Source organism: Mirounga angustirostris, unplaced genomic scaffold (assembly GCF_029215605.1).
Source record: "Mirounga angustirostris isolate CCGP_5_RB_7025 unplaced genomic scaffold, mMirAng1.0.hap1 SCAF_3, whole genome shotgun sequence".
In the NCBI taxonomy this organism is placed as follows: Eukaryota; Metazoa; Chordata; class Mammalia; order Carnivora; family Phocidae; genus Mirounga; species Mirounga angustirostris.
In genome coordinates, this window is record NW_026991711.1 from 174,482,512 (window position 1) to 174,502,376 (window position 19,865).

A 19,865-nucleotide genomic window follows, 5' to 3' on the forward strand; every position below is an offset into this window, starting at 1 on the left:
CTGGGTGACTTAGTTAAGCGTCCGCCTTTGGCTCGGGTCATGATCCCAGGGTCCTGGGCTCTCTGTTGGGCGGGGAGCCTGCTTCTCCCTCTCCCTCTGTCTGCTGCTTCCCCTGCTTGTGCTGTCTCTCTCTCTCTCTGTCAAACAAATAAATAAAATCTTAAAAAAAACAAAAATAGAAACAACTCGGGGGAAGAAGGAACAAGGACATGGCCTAGGAGGCCATGCCAAGACGGCAGGTGCGGTGTTCATGACCTGATCTTTGAGGTCCTCTGTCAGGGGCCCAGGGGGCAGCTGGCGGGGAAGGAGTGCCGCAGGAGATGGGCAGACAGAGACAGAAGCCCACAAACCAGCCACAACCACCAGGGCTGCTCGATTTAAATCTCATTTTTAGAGTTACAACGAAGGTTTCTTTGGGGCACAGGCAAGGGGGAGTTCTGCTAACAAATACATATGTCATTCTAAACGTCTGAAATACTGGTTGGGGCGAGCACGGGCAAGGGGGTGGCTGTGGAAACAGGGCGGGAACGGACATCCCGAGATGCTGGAGCCCGGTGGCGGGCGGCCCCGAGGTGCGAGCAGAGGCCTAGCTGACGAGGGAGAGGGATGCCTTCAACTGGCACCGCGCAGAGGAGGCCACGGTTGACCCTGAGCCTACGGGACATTCACAGGGAGGTCAGGATCCGGGCTGAGGAACGAGGATGGTGCTGGCCATCTAGACTAGGGAGACATGCACGTGCATTTCCATCACCTGGAAGCCGTAGCATCGTAGCATCGGAGGCCCGGCCTGGGCCTGAGGAGTAAGGAAAGGCCTCCGGGAACAGCTAGACTGAAAGAGCGCGGGGGATGGGGGTCGACTGGAGAGCGCAGGTGAGCCACAAGGAAGACAGAAGGCGGGGCCGGGAGGAATTCCAAAGGGCAGGCAGACCCCGGAGAGGTGTCCCTAACTTGAAGGGTGCTGCCTCGGACGGCTCTCCGCCTAAGGAGATTTTACACTATTGAGAAAGCACTGCTGCACTACCCAGAGCTTCGTCCGAGGGCTCCCACATCCCATGCTTCCTGTGACAGGGCCGTCTGAGGTCAGAAGGGTAGGGAACGCTATCCCCCCCTCTGCAGACACGGACCAGACCCTGGTGTTGCCTAACCGTCTGTCGAGGACTGACGGCCAGCTGACAGTCGTCCCAGCAGGAGGTCCCCAGTGGGCTGGCTCTAAGCAGCCACGTGTCACCGACTGGACAGCCAAATGCTGCACACCCGCAAATGGAGCGGCTCAGATAACGAGTACACGTGTGCCGCGGTCCCCATACAAACCGGCCAATTGCCCCCAGCGTGGCTCCTCCCGGCCCTGAGACCCCAGAGACACCACCCGGGCTCCCAATGCACGGGACATTTCCCTCCAAGGCCTCGAAACCCTCGTACTTTCCTGACACCGCTCTCTTCCTCGTCCCCGAATTTGTTTCATTCGTGTGAGTCTTGACTCTGCCACCGGCTGGAAAGTTCCTCCAGGCGGGGACTGTTTTCTGCACTTCTTGACATCCCACATGGCCTGGCAGGGTCAGGCACAGAGGAGGTGCTTTAAAAGTACGTGTTAAAGGAAATCTCAGCCACAACTCACCCCTGCCACCTTTCTAAAACTTTCCCAAAGCCGAGGTTGAGAAATTAGCCAGTATCCACCCCCATTATCGGTGATCAACATCTGATCATGAATAATCTAGCCCACTTTCTGCTAGCAATCCACAATTTCTTTGCATGTTTTGAGAAGATTACAACCGGTGCCTCCCTGGCTAGTCCCCCTGCCTCTCAAAGCCAATCTCTCTCTCTGTCTCTCTCTTTGTCTGTCTGTCTTTCACTCCAACACACACACACACACAGGAACATGCATGACTCCAGCCAATGTGAAACACAGCCTCTCCTGCTTGGTCTGCAAACCCAAATGCAGCTCTGCAGGGAGGTCAACACCGGGCCTGTTCAAAGGGCTCCTGCCTCTAGGCAGGTGGGGCCTCCAGAGTTCTCTCCACAACTATAACGCTACCCTAATTAGGAGCCGTGTTGCCCTGGCGTCCCACGGGCCTCGGACTGCCTAGTCACTGACACCCAGGGGAATGGCATAAAACAGGCAAGAGCATCGCATGCTTCTGCCTCTGAGAGAGCAATGACTCTGACCCGTGCTGTTTGCCTGGGGCTCCTGCCGTCCTCCTGAGTGTGGAATGTGGCCTGCCCATCTGCTCAGCCACATACTGGTCAAGATGAAAGTGAGGGAGGGTTCTGTCAGAGCCCGCCCGACTCACTGATCCCAGATTCTTTGCTCCAGCATGCTAGTCCCTGTTCCTTTTATCCTGCACCACCCACCCAGTCCAGGCATCAATCCACTTTATTCTAAAATTGTAAACCCTTAAGGTGGAGAGACCAGGAAAAAAAAAAAAAGAAATGCCTAAAGCAAACGACTGGAGAAGCAGCTCAGGTACCTCCGGGAAGGACTCTGGGGCTTGTGTAAAGAGAATTCAGTGCAAAGGCCCTGAGGTCTGAGCCCAAGAAGCCCAGGGAGGACAAAAGGCAAGGATGAAGGGGGGGTGTTGAGTCGGGAACTTTGACTTTCTCTCCCCCATATGATTTCGGAAAGGTTCTAAAGAAAGTGAGAGCAGCTGTTTTGCCTCTGGCCACCATCTGCTGGTGATAAATATTTTATTAAGCTTGGGCATTTGAGAGGTGGCTCTGAAGTCACATTAGAAGCAGAAGCAGCTTTCACTCGCAAAAGGTAAGATGATTCCACTCCTAGTCCCACCTGGGGGCACAAGACCCAATCCCTTGGGAGTCTTTTCTTTCAACCCACCTGCAGCTCCCAGGAGACTCAAGATCTGGGAACACCGGACTCCCTGCCTGGGGAATGCAGGTGCAAAGAGCCGGCGGCCACTAAGGCTGCTTGCCAAGAGTTTCCAGAGCTTCCCGTGAGTCCTCCCTACCAACAAGTCCTCCCTACCCCACAGAATACCGCTGCTGACACCTGGAGCTGCAGTGACCCCCCCCCCCAGCTCTCCCCACAGACAGGCCATGGGTCAGAGATCGGTGGTGTAAGGCTGAAGCCCTCAAGACAGTGAAAAGATAAAAATCTCCAATAGGGCCGCCTGGGTGGTGCAGCTGGTTCAGAGTTCGACTCTTGGTTTCAGCTCAGGTCATGATCTCAGGGTCATGAGATCGAGCCCCATGTGGGGCTCTGTGCTCAGCTGGGAGTCTGCTTGAGATTCTCTCCCTCTCCCTCTGCCTTCCCCTACCCTGTGTGCTCTCTCGTGTGCACGTGCTCTCTCTCTCTCTCTGATAAATAAATAAATGATTTTTTAAAAAATCTCCAATAAACAGCAACCAAAGTCTCAAAAAACAGACCCCGAAGGCCGTTTGGTGGCACCCCCTTGACTACCTAAGGACACCTCATCTGATTCCCCACTGAGAACTGGTCTCCTATTGAGCCCGTGGCTTCCAGACCTCTCCTTCCTCTTGCTAAGGAAGCCTCCCAGTGACGGAGCAGGAGGATCCAAGATCCTCTCCCTCTCCTTTTCCCCCTCTGTCCTTCCTCTTTGTTTTTTCCCCTTTCTCTCTCTCTCCGTCCCCCCCTTCCTACATTCCCTCCCTCCCTTTTTTCCTTCCTTCCCTCCCACCAGATACTCTGGCTCTTTCTCACACCTGGCTGATCCATCACTTGACCCCCAATCTAAACACGGTTCCATAGATGCCAGAGTTTTTCTCAGCCTTTCCCCACCGAGGTCCACGACTCTCTTCAGTGCCAGAGGTACCACCTACCTCAAAGTGAAGGAAGAAAAGCCCCGATCGGGGGCCCCTTTTCTGGCCCTGGTGCCCGTTGTGCCCCTGCCCTCCCTGCCTTCCGTCCCTGGGGCTGACAGAGAGCCCCGTGTCATCTCGTCTTGTGCACGTGTCCAGTGCTTTCCGGCTTGAAGACGGCCCTGACAAGAACCCTGGGAAGTGGGCAGGGGGGCTCAGGAGGATGGGACCCAATCCTTGGTCTCTGTTCTGCTTGCACCACTCCCGCTCACCTCACCCCCTCATGGCTTCGAATACCATCTACGTGAGGCACGTTCCTAAGTCTACACTTACCTGTGTCCCCAGACTCCTACACGTACTGCTTCTTCCCATTTCTGTGGATGTGTGATAAGCAGTTCGAGCTCACCATGGTTAAAACCAAGCACCAGCAGCCTCCACTCGGATCATGGAAACTCCATCCTTTCAATTGCTCAGGCCAAAATCCTGACGTCACTCTTGGCTCTCTCATCCCCTACCTCCAATCCATCAGAAAATCCTTCTGGCTCTACATTCAGAAAATATCCACCTACCTCTGCCACCCTGAGCCAAAGATACAAGGGGCAGGCATGAGCACACCCCAGCAGAGTCTGGGGTCTGGTGAGCCAGGGTGGGTCTGTCTTACACCTGGCGCAGGAATCCCTCTACTCATTGTTTCCGCCTACTGCTGGCTACTGTTGCCTCCCACCAATTCTATCCCTAACACAACAGCCAAAGTGATCTCCTTACTATGTAAATCAGACCATGCTGCCCCTCCCTCAAAACCCTGCAGTGGCTCCCACTTGGAATATAAGCCAGTCATTCAGTGTTCTATTGGGCCCCATATGACATCCCAGCCACTCTGGCCTCTTTGCTGTCCTCTGAACCCCCCAGTCACACTGGCTGATCCTTCTACCTAGAATGTTTTCCCCCAGATATCCACATGCCTCACTCCCTCCCCTCCTTCAAATCTCTGTCTAAACATTAGCTCCTGGATGAGGAGCTGACCAATCAACTTAAAATGGCAAGCGTACCCCCCGCCCATGCTCTGCCTTTTCTTTTTCCTACACACATATTTATCTTCCAATTTACTTATTATATTTGCTGCTTCCTCCCCCCACTAGAATAAAAGGAGGAGAGGATCACTACCTACTTGGCTCGGTGATATTGTGATATATGACTTGCGACAGTGCTTACAACACATAGGAGATGCTCAATAAATATTTGCTAAGTGATGAATTGTTGTTTCCCAAGTTCATAGGGCTCTGAATCGTAGAAATGAGGCTGGAAATCCCTGTCTCCAGACTCACAGACAAACTTAACATTTTTTAGCTGTTTAAGTTTACGAAGGTGGGCCCACAGTCTCACGGGAGGAAGCAGACAATAAGCACATAAGCTTACATCAGGCGATGCTCAGGGGTCGGAAGGAATACATGGTGAATAAGGGACAGAGTGGGGCACCTGGGTGGCTCAGTTGGTTAAGCAACTGCCTTCGGCTCAGGTCATGATCCTGGAGTCCCTGGATCGAGTCCCGCATCGGGCTCCCTGCTCAGCAGGGAGTCTGCTTTGCCCTCTGACCCTATCCCCTCTCATGTGTTCTCTCTCATTCTCTCTCTCTCAAATAAATAAAATCTTTAAAAAAAAAAAAAAAGGGACAGAGTGAGGGGGTGGGGGCACTGTTTTAAAAGGGGTTGTGAGGGAAGCACTTTCTGATAAAATGACTTTGAGCAGAGACCTGGATAAAGTGAGGGAGTTACCCATACAGGTAAGTGGAGAAAGAACATTCTAAACAGGTAGAGCAGGAAGTGCAAAGGCCCTGAGACAGGAGCATGCTTGGTGTATCTGAGGACCCAAGGGACGGCCCGTATGGCTGAAGGATGAACAATTTCACCAGCCAACACCACCCAAAAGTCCACCAACAGTAGAATGGGTGAACAAAATGGATACCCTATGGAGCACTGAGAATCACAGGTTAAGCTACACACAGCAAAGTGGATGGATCTCACACAGTTTGATGTCATTTAGGTACAGCTTAAAAGCAAGCAAAACTAAAATACATGTTCAAGGTGCACACATAGATGGTAAAGCTTTAAAGAAAAGCCAGGAAATGACTATCACAAAAATCTAGACACAATCAGGGGTGGGAGATACAGGACTAGCCATAGTTATCTCTTGCCCCGGATGGTGGTTACAAGAATATTCACTTTATAGTTGTTTATACTGTACCTATTTTTATGTGTTTTTAGTTTCTGATATCACATATACAAACCTGGATTTTTTAAAGTTAAGGAAAAAAATAATAAGTGAGGGGGGAATTCAGTAAACTCTTATCAGCTTTGGGCAGTAGGGGGGTACTTCAGATACACAGTGTCTCACCTAAATGATTCCCTAAAAAAGGCCCAAAAGAACAGAGCGCACAGTATGTAATTGGCACCAAACAAATATGTATTCACCAGACTAAAAAGGACTTCAATTGCTAACAAAATAAACTTATTTTACCCAGCACTGGAGCAGAATTTACTTTTTAAACAAAAGTGTAATGATAAGATCCCTTCAAGCTATCTAGAGAATAAAAAGTTCCAGGAAACCTAGATCACAGGATGCATAAGAGAAAGAAATTTCATCTTCTCAGGAACTTCCAATGTCACTAAGACTGACTCATGCAATTCACTAAAAGGGGAAGAAGGACTCTGGAGGTCTCCTGGGAAGAAAACCTTTATAAGTCATCCTTCTGTGAACCTTGAGTGGCTGACTTCTTGGTAAAGCATTCACCTCCTACTCATTGGACCTGAGGCACCGTTCTGGGAACTGTGCCCTTGACCCACGCCTCTCTCCCCTCTGGCTTTCAAGAAGGTAAAAATCCAGGCTTTGCCATAGATTCTTCGAGCTGGGAGCCGATTCCTGCAGTAGGAATCCTTTGTGCCTTGCCAGGCGCTTCCTATGAATCACTGTCTGGCCCAGGGCTCTGGGCTTTGTACCTGCAGGTTCTGCAGGAAGTCATGGCCGAGCTGCATTAGCTAGGGGGTGGAGGGGTGGAGGGTGAGAGGGGGCATCGGGGGGTGCGCCCTGCGGCACACTAAGGGGAAAGAGTCAGGCCATCTGCCCCAGTCGGAGAGATCTCACTGACACGAACACTTCAGCCAACGTTTTTTTTAAGCCCTTCCAAGGGTAGAAGACCATTTACTCAGCTCGGAGGTCATGTGAGTCCACACTGTTAAATGAAAAACTCCACACATGTAAAGGATTATTGTTCCTCTCGAGCTGGTGGTGATTGCCTCCCAAGTGTCTTAAACCCACCACCCGTCTTTCCCACAGGCACCTGCTTTCCCACGGGCAGCCTGAATACAGAAAAATGGGCCCGAGGGCTCTCAACCCCGGGTTATAACAATTCGGGGCAGGTCTCACACTGCAAACACAATTTCTAGCACACATCACATAAAAAGCTAGTTACACATCTCCCTGCGTACGAGGCAGCCCCTTCTCCTTCTAATAGGATCTGAACCTCAGCTCGGCCAAGTATGCCTCTGAGCAAGCTACCCAAGCTCTTGTGCCTCAGTTTCTCCAACCGTCAAGGGGGGATTACAGACACAGTTACAGCTGAGCTTCATCATTCCCATATTTGCACATTTACCCACGTACCCAAATTTATCTGTCATCCCAAATCGATACGGTGCTTTTGCAGCACTCAAGGGGCATGTCCCCGGCTGAGCTCCAACAAGACGTCGCTCTGCTTTCTGTTTCGGCTCTCGTAGTGTAGACAAGTGTCCTTTTCGTTGTGTATTTAGTGCCATGTTTTTTGCATTTTTGTGCTTTTTATTGGTGATTCCGCTGCTTAGAATGGCCCCCAAGCATAGTGCACACCCAGCGTTCCTTTATGGTCTGGGAAATTCCATTCTGTTGCCCACACTCGCAGGCCCTGTTCAATTCCTTCTCAGAATAGCAGGAAACAACCCTCAAGAGCAAACTGAGATTTTATTTTCTTTTTCCTGCTGGGAACTCCAGGCACTGCAGAAAAAGGAGACACAGAAGGCTGTCTCTGTGCACCACCCGCAGATACATATGCGCGTAAATTCTGCTCTCAGGAGTGGAGGCTGGACGAGAGCAGGGAGCTAAAGCCTTGTGGACGCTCATCACGTGGTTCACTTGGGTGGCTTAAGAGAGAGCCACGAATAAAAACTCAGCCAGGGCTCAGGTCATGATCCCGGGGTCCTGGGATCGAGCCCCATGTCGGACTCCCTGCTCAGCAGGTAGTCTGCTTCTCTCTCTCCCTCTGCCTGCCACTCTGCCTACTTGTGCTCTCTGTCAAATAAAGAAATAAAATCTTTAAAAAAACTCAGCCACGGTTGTAATTCTCTCCCTCTCTTCTGTGGCTTTTCAACAAGTTGGTGGTCATGGTTGTTTATCAGTTATCCACAGCCAATAAAAAATCAGAGATTAGAGTAAGTGAAAATTAGAGCGTAAGAATTGTAATCCCCGACACACTTCAAAGTGACCCTTGTGAAGTAGGCTTTAGAGAGTGACATTTGCACGGCCCTCCCTTCACACTGCATCATAGGCTCTTCCAGATCTCTGAGGTCTGTCCCTATTGGATGTCATATGGCAGTGGACTCTGGTGCCGGAGGACTGGGACATCGCTCTGCTCAAAGGCTAACTGCAGCTGCACTTCCAGAATCATGTCATTTCAAGGGCCACAACTCATGCTTGGGGGGGATTTTTATATGGCAAGAGCATGCTTTTACCACGGATGGAAGAAAGCCATGCTATAAAAGTGAAATAAAAACCAGTGCTCTGAGCTCAAACATTTTCCCGAAAGTACCCCATAGTGGGTTGAAGAGTGTCCCCCCCAAAAGATCTGTCCAAGTCCCAACCCCCAGTTCCTGTGAATGTGACTTTAATCAGAAATAGGGGCTTTGCAGCTGTGATTAAGTTAAGGATCTTGAGATGAGATCAAGCTGGATTTATGATGGACCCTAACTCCAATGACTGATATCCTTACAAGAGCAAAGAGAGGGGTATTTGAGACAGAGGAGAAGAGGCACATGGAAGGAAACAGAGGCAAAGACTGGAAGTGGGCAGCCAGAAGCCAAGAACACTAGTAGCCACCAGAAGTTGGAACCTGCAAGAAGCAATTCTCCCTAGAGTCCTTATAGCTTCCAGAACTGTGAACGCACACATTTCTGTTGGGTTAAGCTACCAGATTCGTGGTACTTTGTTGTGCCAGTCCTAGGAAACTAATGATACACACCCCTTATGTTTCTTTTCATTAGTAACATGAAACCTTGAGCCAAAAAGTCATTCACTCTTTTACAGACAAATGATCAATAATCTAGCCTTTCCAAAACAATCCATTTGTCCTCAGTGCACATTGGTTCCTTGTGGTTTGATCACTATTTATTTTAGGAATACAGGCAGGACAGAGAAGAACGGCGTGCACAACCTCAAACCTTCCAAGATGATGGAAAAGATGATTCTTAGACAACTCTGTCCTAAAATCGGAGTGAAGGGGGAGAAAACAATGAGACTGAACAAAACCTCTGGCTTTCTTTGGGCCTGAAGCCTGGTGTGAAGGTCAGGTCTTATGTCCTTTCTTGAGACCTGTGACCAAGCTTCCTGGCATTAGAGATGACTGCTCACCTATTCTCTGGTGAAACAGCCCTGGGCAGCTAAGGAGTTGGACAAGTGGTTGTGATGCATATGCCCTGGGTCTTCAGGTTCCTTCCCTGTACCACAGATGGTCTCACTGCCCCTGGGGTCCCAGTCAAACGATTTCAGCGGACATAAGCCCGCAGGAGGAGGACGATTTGCATCAAGCCTGGAACAGCCCTGCAAGATCATGCATCAAAGTCTGATCTCCCAGGACACCTGGGTTGCTCAGTCGATTGAGTCCGACTTGATTTCGGCTCAGGTCATGATCTCAGGGTCATGAGATCGAGCCTCGTGTGGGGCTCCGCGCTCAGCGAGGAGTCTGCTTGAGGATTCTTTCCCTCCCTCTCCCTCTGCCCCTCCCCCTGCTCTCATACTCTCTCTCTCTCTCTAAAACAAATCTTTAAAAAAAAAAGTCTGATCTCCCCATTTTGCAAAAGAAGAAACTAAAGTTTGAGGAAGGTAAAGAGGCCCCCCCCAAATCCCACAGCTAGTTAACAGCTGAAACTAGGATTCAGGTCTCCTAACTCCCACTGGGCTCACTTCACGGGGCCTGGTTGCTTCCACTTCTAGGTAAAAGAACTATAGCTATGAAGGACATGGAAAAAGGGAAGGAGAAAGGGGCCAAAACAGACAGGAGTGAAGACTACTGATATCCACCAGTTTCTCATGCATAAGTATTATAAGTTACTTCTGGAAAGTATTTGGTAGTTTTCTGAATTTTTTACAATGCAAGGCATAGACTTGGAAGTCTGACAGACCTGGATTCAAATTCTGGCTCTCCAACTTACCAACTGTGACTCTGAATTCATTTCAACTCTCTAAGCCTTGGGTTCTTCCTTTATAAAATGGAGGTAAATAACACCTATTTCATTCAGTCCTAGGGATGACTAATGACAGAAGGTATGCAAAGAAACCTCACTCATGCAATGGCTTACACCCAGGATGCACCATTTCTATAAAGTTAAGAAGGAAAGTAGATGCAGTCATGAGAGATAGGTGGAGGGCTTTCAATTCTATCACTGTTTTCTTATGGTGGATGCTGGGTGTATGTGTGTTGGCTCAATAGCATTTTGTTTTAAATAAATTTTTAAAAAATTTACACATGGAAATTAACAAATGAACAGCTAGTATTGTAATCATTACCCATCAAAAAGTAGCTATTCAGTTCTTACCCCATGTTGAGCACTGTGCTGGGCACAGCAGGGTTGGCAGGTGAGCTGGATTTAGCCCCTCCAACCCAGAGTAGAACCTCCAGTCAAGCTGGGGTTGCAGCACCCAGCTTAGAACTGTCATAACCAGAAGTGACCCGAGGGGTAGAGAGAAAGTAAAGAGACACCATAACTGCTTGGGGAGACTTTCTAAGGCTCCCTCACAAAGGTGGCAGCTAATGGGGCCCCTGGGTGGCTCAGTCGTTAAGCATCTGCCTTCAGCTCAGGTCATGATCCTGGGGTCCTGGGATCGAGCCCCACTTCGGGCTCCCTGCTCATCGGAGAGCCTGCTTCTCCCTCTCCCACTCCCCCTGCTTATGTTCCCTCTCTCGCTGTGTCTCTCTCTGTCAAATAAATAAATAAAATCTTTAAAAAAAAAAAAAAGGCAGCTGAAATGGGCCTGGAGAACAGAGCAGAAGCTTAAGAAGTAGAAAAAAACAAAAAGATGTCTAGCTAACAAATATGGCCTCTGCAAAGACACCAGGGGAGAGACCAACGTGACTGGACCGATCACAGGCAGAAACCAGAGAACGCAAAATCAGACAAGCCAGGGAAAGAGAAGAGTGAAAGCAAGCACGGATGGTCAGCACAGAGGTATGGCTTGCACACTGAGAAAAGAACATCAGATTTCTTTCTCTTGTGACTTGCAAGACAGCAATTTTCATGTAATCAAGCAGAGGCCAGAAACCAGATTTCAGGGGCACCTAGGTGGTTCAGTCCGTTGAGCCTCTGACTCTTGATTTCAGCTCCGCCGGTGATCTCGGGGTCATGGGATGGAGCCACGCGTGTCTGGCTCCCTGTTCAGCGGGGAGTCTGCTTGGATTCTGTCTCTCTCTCTCCCCCTCTGCTCCTCTCCCCCCTCAAAAATAAATAAATAGTTTTTAAAAATTAAAAAAGAAAGAAACCAGATTTCATGGGGAATGGGTGGTAAAGAAGGAAGTGGGGGTGGGGGGTACAGTTGACAACTCTTTCAAAACCTTTGTGCCCGACACAAAAGGAAGCAAAGGATGGTAATTGAAGGGCTTGGCAATATCAGGATGAATTTTCAGTCAGGGGAAGCCTCAGCGTATTTCTAGAAAAAGGGGAAATAAAGAACTAGCGGAACAGAGAGAAATACAGACGTAAACCAGACAAGGAACAGGCATTTCCCTTCAGGTATAAAGTTCCAGAAAAAGGCAAAAAAAAAGAACAAGATCAAAACACAAAACGCATGATCAGATTGGCAAAGGAGATGAGACTCAGAGTTGCTTTTCTTGAACTCACAAGAATCCCTGGTGCGTGCTGGAAAAGGCCCGCAGGTGACCGCATACACAAATGACACTTTGTCATTCCCCCAAGCACACCTCATCCCGGCACTGTTCCCTTGCGGCACGAAACAAAATTTGAAAACCATTACGTCACCAAAAAGGATTTGGTTAGGGGCAGAGCATATATACAAAACCTTCTTTTATAAATGAGAAAAAAAAAAAGACAAAGAATGAAGTTCTCCATAAAATAAAAACTAAGACCATCTGGCCCCATGATTTAACCACATCAAGATTTCAAACCAATCATGGGCGCCTGGGTGGCTCAGTCGATTAAGCGACTGCCTTCGGCTCAGGTCATGATCCCAGGGTCCTAGGATCAAGTCCCACATCGGGCTCCCTGCTCTGCAGGGAGCCTGCTTCTCCCTCTCCCCCTCACCCTGCTGGTGTTCCCTCTCTCGCTGTGTCTCTCTCTGTCAAATAAATAAATAAAATCTTAAAAAAAAAAAAAAAAAGATTTCAAACCAGTCACTTAGGGAAACAGTCTGGCAGTTTGTCAAAAAGTTAAATGGAGGATTCCTGTATGACCCAGCATCCCACTTCTAGGAATAAACCCAAGGTCACTGAAAACATACATCCACACAAAAACTTGTACACAGATGTTCACAGCCAAAAAGTGGAAAGAACCCAAATGTCCATCCACTGGTGAATGGATAAATAACATGTACGAAAGCCAAACAAAAGAAGGGTATTCAGCCGTAAAAAGGAATGAAGTGCTGATAAATGCTACAACATGGATGAAACTCAAAAACATGATTCTGAGTGAAAGAAGCCAGGTGCCAAGGCCACTTTGTGTACGATTCCATTTATACACAATTTCCAGAAGAGGCAAACCTGGGAAGGCAGACCGCAGGTAAGTGGTTGCAGGGGGTGGGGCGGGCCAAGGAAGGGGGAGTGGCGAGTGATTTTTAAATAACCAAAACTATTAACTCAAATAGCAATCCGGGATGGAAAATTGGAAAGACCCAAGACACTGAGGATGAGTACTGTATTTCTCGTTACAGTGAATATTGACAAGTTGCACGTACAAGCAAGCATGAAATTCCAGATTGTTAGCCACTTCTTTTAAGCCTAAGGGTAGTTTACTAGATGTCTCCCTGTCCATATTAACCTAATAATCTAGGTTTCTTGTTGAAACCATCAGCAAGAGCACACAAAAACATTGTGCATCGTGTGTACAATCGTTTCTATATATACAACAGATATGACATATATATCTACATACATGTGTGCTCACTAAACAGTGAGGGGCAGATGGTAAATTCTAAACCCTAAATCATAGAAGTGAGAGATGAATAAGCTCAAAGTCATCAAAGAGAGCTGCTGGGGTGGAGAGAGGCTTGAGAACCAGCACTTAGCTGGTTGGAGGGGGCAGGAAGGATAAAGGTCAAGGCAAGCTTGGGGGGAATAAGAAAGTTGGATTGTTCCTAGAGCAGCAAGGACGCCTGTCTGATTAAATCAAGGAGTGCACAGTATTTAATATGCTGGAAAATAAGAGTGGACAGGCAGTAAGGGGTTACGTAAGACCTCAAAAGTCAAGGGAAGTGCTTGGACTTGACAGAGTAAGAAAAGGTAAATCATGCTTTTGAAAACTTGCGAAAGCTTTATCATGTTAGCTGCATGTTTCACAAGAAACGCTGGCTTCAGTATTTGTTTACTTTCCCCTCATGTCCTGTGCCCAATTTCATTTTAAATCTTGTGTTGCTGTCCTAGCTACCCCGTAGGCATGACCTAGTGGAACCCTCATTTCATCACGGTGAAGGTACAAAAGTAATTGCTTAAAATGACAGCCCAGGACAAAACTGTGTCACCTGGCCCCCTCAACAGAGCCATTAAGCGCACTGCAAACGTGCGTTCCATTTCCTCACACTTCCTAACTTAACGTGTAATGAATGAGTCAACATCCTAGTGAACAGGCGGTCCCTACAGAAAATAAGCATTTTTTCATGTGAAAAGTATCACCTGGGCTCAGTCCCCTAAACTTGTCTTTCTTTGGTAACAACACTGAATGCACAGTCTCCAACTTCTTTCCTGGGTGGAGCAGAAACTCACAGTCCCCTGTGCCACTGAAATACGCCTCTCAAACACACGGTCAGGCACAGCAAACCCTCCAGGTGGGACGCCGACACAAACTTCTCTCCCGCGCTTCGCTCGGCGCGTCCCGCGGGCGTCCACTCGGGTCTCCCGCGCCTCCGGAGGATTGTGCTCGCGGGCAAAACCCCCACCCAAGGGCCAGGATCCGCAGGAAGGGGCCGAGGGGCTGAGTGCGCGCCTCAGCGCGACCGGGAAGCGAGCCCCCCCCCAGCTGGGACGCGCACACAGGTGCCCGGCTCCGCGCCGCCCGCCGCCGCCGCCGCGGGAAGCCCAGTTCGCGGCCCGGGGCGCGCACCCACCTGACCAGGGGCTCCTTCTCGGGCGCGGCGGGCTCCTCCAGGCACCGGCACGGGCAGCAGCGGCACACGGTCCTCAGCCAGTCCCGCGGCCCCATGGGGAGCGAGGTGCCCCGCGGCGCCGGCACACGGGGAGACGGCCGCGGCGGCGAGCGAGCGAGCGCGCGCGGCTGGGGCGCGGCCACCCGGCCGGCGTCCCGCTGCAGGACAGTCGCGGCCCGGGCGTCGCGGGCCGCTCCGTGCGCATCACGCCGGGCCGGGGACGCGGGCGAGGCCGAGACGCCTGCACGGCCGGGGTGTGCGCGGCCGCGCGCTTTCCCCCGCTCGGGTTTTGTTTGGGGCGCCTGTTTGGCGGGGCTTCCCCCCTTTCTTCCAATGCCCCGGGCGCCAGTTGGGACGCATGCGTCCCCGAGACGCTCCGCTGCCGCCCTCTCAGGAGGAAGCGGGGACTCCAGGCAGCCGGCACCTCCGACGGGCGGCCCGGGGCTGGGGGAAGGAGGGGGCGAGCCCTCGAGGCGGGAGCGCGAGGTCAGGCTGAATCTGTTCGTACGTTTTATTGGCTTCACTGCGCCAGGAAATAAAAGGTCCTCCTTCCTACTCCGTGCCTTCAAAGCAGAGTTTAGGGCAGATGTTTGTTACCAGGTCAGCCCCACACAGAGTAAAAGCTAGTAGAAGAGCATGGATTGTCACATTACGAAGTGGCGTGGTTGTTTTTTTTTCAAGATTTTTTTATTCTTAAGTAATCTCCACACTCCACATGGGGCTCAAACTCGAAGCCAGATCAAGAGTCCCACGCTCCACTCACTGAGCCAGCCAGACGCCCCCAGAAGCGGGTTTTTTTTTTTTAAGTACTATATTCGCGATAATTTTTCCAGTCGTTTTCAAGCTCACCAGCCCTTAAATAACAGAACAGGCAACCTCTATCATTAGTTTCTTGCAATTTTCCGGAGTTATTTATGTACTTATTTATATACTTACGTATGTTTGTAGGAACTTGTAAGCATGTGTACTTACATTCCCCTCTTCCCCTATTGGCTGGCATACCTCACACATTTGTTCCACTCAGGAGATCCTGGGGACCGTCCCACAGCAATACATGTATATCTTCCTCTATCATTTTAACAGTTATTTATTAAGCTGTCATACCGGTTCCCATATGTTATTCAAGCAGACCCCTATCTACTGACATTTCAGTTCATTCGGCCTTTTGTCATTAAAATAATGCGCCAATGAGCATCCTTGAACTATGTGTTTAGACATGTATATCTATTGAGTAAATGCTTGGCAGCTAAATGCTGGGTCTTAGTAAGATGCCTTTTTAAATTTTAATGGACCTTGCCAGATTGCTCCCCAAGGAGGCAATTCCAATTTGCACTCTGACCAGCAACGTGTGAAAGTATCTATTTCCCTATACCCCCGCCAATCAAGTCACCATCTAATTTTTCATCTTTGCCAATCTGATTTATTCAACAAATACTTAATCAGCATCTGTTATGTGCCAGACTTGTACTAGGCGCTGGGGAAACTGCCGTGAACAAAAGAAACAAAAACCCCTATTCTCTTCGAGCAAACAATCTAAGAGGAGAGTTAGACAAACAAAACAAGTGTGTTCTTTAGTGTGTTAGAAGGTAATGCATGCTCTGGGGATAAATAAGGCAGGGAAGGAGACAAGAAATGCCAGGGAGGTGTGTGTGTGTGTGTGTGTGTGTGTGTGTGTGTGTGTGCTGGGGAGAGGGATGGTGCCTGCAGTTTTAAATGGGGTGGTCACAGAAAGCCTCCTAATATGGTGACATTTAAGACAAGACTTGAAGGAGATAAGCTAGCTATGATATCACAGGGAAGAGCATTTCAGGGAGAGTGAGACTGTGCAAAATCCCAGAGGACAGAGAATAAACTATAGGGTGCATGAGAGAGAATTCTAGGGGCCCTGGAGAGGTGTAGGCCAGGACGAAGAGTAATAGGAAATGATGGAATATGGTACCTTGTAGGATTTTGCAAGGATGCTGGATTTTGCTCCAAGTTAAGCTCCGAGTTGGAGGTGTTTGAGTGGAGGCAATGATATGGTCTATCTAGATGGCAGTGGGATCCACTAGCTGCCATCTTGAGAAGAAACTGGGTGCCAAGGGCTGTTCAGGGAGATGCAAATGGAGGCCATTCTAATGATCCAGATGACAGACCAGGGAGGTCGCCGTAGAGCTGATATGGATTCTGGATGGAAATTGAAGGTAGAGCCAACGAGATTTGCTAAAGGATTGGAAATAGGGTGTGAAAAAAGAAAGGAGTGACTCTAAGGGTTTCGGGTTGACAAGCTGCAAAAGTTGCCTCGCCATTAATTGAGATAGAGAAGAATGTGGGGGGAGCAGGTTTGCAGGGGTGAGGAGGGAGAGCAAGAGTTTATTATCAGAAGTGTCAGTTCTCATGGACAGTGTATTAATTTTTTAAATGTGTTGCTACACGTGAGTGTGTCCTGTTCTGGCTACATTATGAAGCTGAAGGAACTTACCAAATGCGCGTTCATTGACAGGCTGGCTACGGAAGGACAGGAAGAGTAAGAGGAGGTTTCCTTTGACTTGGACTTAGTTGGGGAGACTGGATAAGGACCCGTGATGTAAAGTCAACATTACAGAGCTGCTGCTGCTGCCAGGCATCGCGGGGCTGTGGTATCAAGCCCAGCACCGCATCATTCATCACTTGCAACTATGGCAGGATGGAGGCTGAGTGTTGTTCTTGACAGCAAACTTCCAACCGGCTGGAAAATCCCTTTGGGAGAATGCGCTAGGTTCTAAAATTGGATTTGGAATGTGAGTCAATCCACTTAGGTTCAAGTAGAGAGTGGGCAGAGAGGGCTGCCAAATGTGAGCTCAGCCAGCAAGAAGATGCAGTCTAGGTTCTAGCAGCTACTATTAACTACTGGAGTAGGATTTATTGAGTGGATAAATGAGAGAAGGCTTTCTGCTCTTGGAAAATAGAGGTGCTCTGCCCCTTTACTCGCTTTGCTCTTAGACAAGTCACTTAATTTTTCTGAACCTCAATTTTCTAATCTGTGAAATGGAGATGATGAATCTGGCCCTACCAAACCAGACACAGTTGAGAGATTCAAATGAGATAGTCTGAAAACCATAAAGTTCCTTAGAAATGTCAAAGTTCAACACTACTGATCAAATCCAGTATAAGCCTATTGGGCAAATGTTGGTTCCAATATTACTTGGCTTACCCAGGACAATATTTTTTACCTTTGCCATGTGTGGGCATCTTTTTGTGTGTGTGTGTGTGTGGGCATCTTTTATGTGGTCTGTTTCAGACAACATATTTCTAGAAGGCCATGGAACCACATCTGCTTAACAAACATGATCAGGAGGTTAATGCCCTGACTTACTAAGAATCGTGTATACTGTTTGCCTGCTCTAACAATTCTTAATATTTTTCTTTTAAAGTTAATTTTAAGTTTTAAAACTTATAAAATGAAACATTCCTCTAAAAAAGTTTAAATATTACAGCTTACGTGTCTTCTGGCCATGACCCGCACTCCTGTTCATTTTCTACCTCCTCCAGGGTAACCTTGTTATGAGTACAGTACCAACCTTTTTCCAGACACACATGCACCTGGGTGCCTCTGTGATGTATATTTGGCATCATTGTGTGTGTCATTATTTTTGGCAGTGTTTTGTTTTAATATAAAAGGTGCATGTTAATCTGCCAGTTTTTTCCACCTAATCATATGTCTTGGATGTCTATCCTTATTAGCACATATAATACTACCTCATTCATTTTAACTGATGTGAGTATTCTATTTATCAATTTCCTAAGGATTATTATATCTGTGTTCTTGTAGTGCTCATCTTCCTGGAAATTAAATACCCTCATGATTTCCCTGTTTTTTAGTAAATTGGACCTTGGATAGGAAGAACAATGTTACCAAACCCTCCAGCTGCAGCTTCCAGGTAGGTGAGACCACGTTTCGGTGACCCTGTTTCCTGTTTCAGACCTCATTCGTGGGAGAGCAGCGAGCCTTCCTTTTTTTAGAGTGATGCTAGATTGTTCCTCCCGCCTGAGTTGATGCCAACACCACCCACCACAGACAGCAACATCTGACATTCACCAAGATCCCCTGGGCACCTGATGTCGGGGGAGTAGGCAGTCTCCTGGGGCACATAGTGACTCACAGACCCATCAGCTGCTTATTTTCAAGGCAGAACTGGGGGCCCATGTTGTCAGCTTTCTCCATGGCAGCAAAAACTCTAGCACCTGCTTTGAAAACAACTATCTCCTTTAAGAATTTATTGATGACTCCTGTGAGTTAGAGGCAAAGGCATATGCAGGGCAGGAAAGATTAGAAAATCAAATTCTTAAGCTCCAACAGCACATGAGTGCATTCCACAGAAAAGCTAGGCTTGCAATGACATAGTTTAAGCTGATGTCATTCATATAGTCATTCAACAAATATTTATTGAGCCAGGTCCTGGGGATGCAATGGTGAACTAGAATGTGGGCTCCATCCATGAAAACAAGGACTTTGTTTTGTTCTTGCAATATCCCCACCACCTAGAACCGTGCAGATCCAGGTTAGGGACTCAATAAACAGAAGGGAATTCTGTAAGACAGCATCTAGAACAGTGCAGACACATGGTAGGCACTTAACAAATGTGTTAAAGAAATGTGTGAAAATAGAAAAAGAGCTATTTAGTGAACCCAGAGTTGGCATGAAGTTATGTTTGATTTCTGAAGAGCCTGTTTATGAGCTAACCGTATCCAGTAGAGAGCTAAAGGACACTGTCTTCCTTATAGAAAACAGGTTATCTTCTGAGACAAGCCAGTATTCCAAGCTGACCTCAGCATCATCACTCACTCTAAGTGAACCAAGATGGACAGCTAACATGCCTCCTATCTCTGGAGAAGTCACATCAGGGAGTGAAATCACTAAGGTAAAAGTCAGCCAAGGGTCCCCTTTGGGTTTCTTGTTTCTCTCTCTGCAGTACACCTCAAGTCTCCTCCTGTTTCTGTTTGAGGAAGACCCCCGCTCCGATCCCATGGGTTGGGGATGACAATGAATGTACACCCCCCATCCCTCAGACCTTAACCTCCAATGAGGGATGGGTGTGTGACCAAGATGGGCTGATTAGACACTCTTCCTGAAATTTACATCTTAAGGACAAGGAGCCAAAGATAGAAAATGGCTGGAGTTGAAACATGTATTATTTTCAAAACAGTATCCTAAAGAAGAGGTCCAACAGCAATTACTATTTAGATGTCTGGAGCTTGCCTGTTCCTGGATTTTCCAAAATCCAGTTGTTGTAGCTGTTTAGTTTGCCCATCATTCTGTGGGTTACTCCATCACTTGTCAAATCAATACTTCTTTTTCTTTTTTTCGCTTAAAGTTAACGAGGGTCAGATTCCATTGCTTTCAGAGCTAAACCCATCCAGTCCCACTGAAGAGGGTTAAGAAACAAAAAAGGGGTGTTTGTGCTCTGAGAGAGAATTATGAAAGAACAACTCTCTTTTGGGCCATCCACAACAGTCCGAAGTTTGATTAA

The 19,865-nt window shown here is 48.3% G+C and overlaps 1 protein-coding gene across 4 annotated transcripts in view; it reads right to left on the reverse strand.

Annotated features, from left to right (window-relative positions):
- The window catches only part of MREG (melanoregulin), a 58,249-nt gene extending 43,519 nt beyond the window's left edge, over positions 1–14,730 (reverse strand). For 2 of the 4 annotated variants that reach the window (XR_010410287.1, XM_045870158.3), the window contains exon 1: positions 14,338–14,730. Coding sequence is in view for 2 of the 4 variants with exons in the window: in XM_045870158.3 (XP_045726114.1) it covers positions 14,338–14,432 (95 nt within the window). In the remaining 2 variants the exon portion in view is untranslated. Of the gene's footprint in view, positions 122–14,337 lie in introns of those variants that run through there. The other 2 variants (XR_006789987.3, XM_054506516.2) reach the window with 2 other exon arrangements.
- Positions 14,731–19,865: the final 5,135 nt, after the last annotated feature.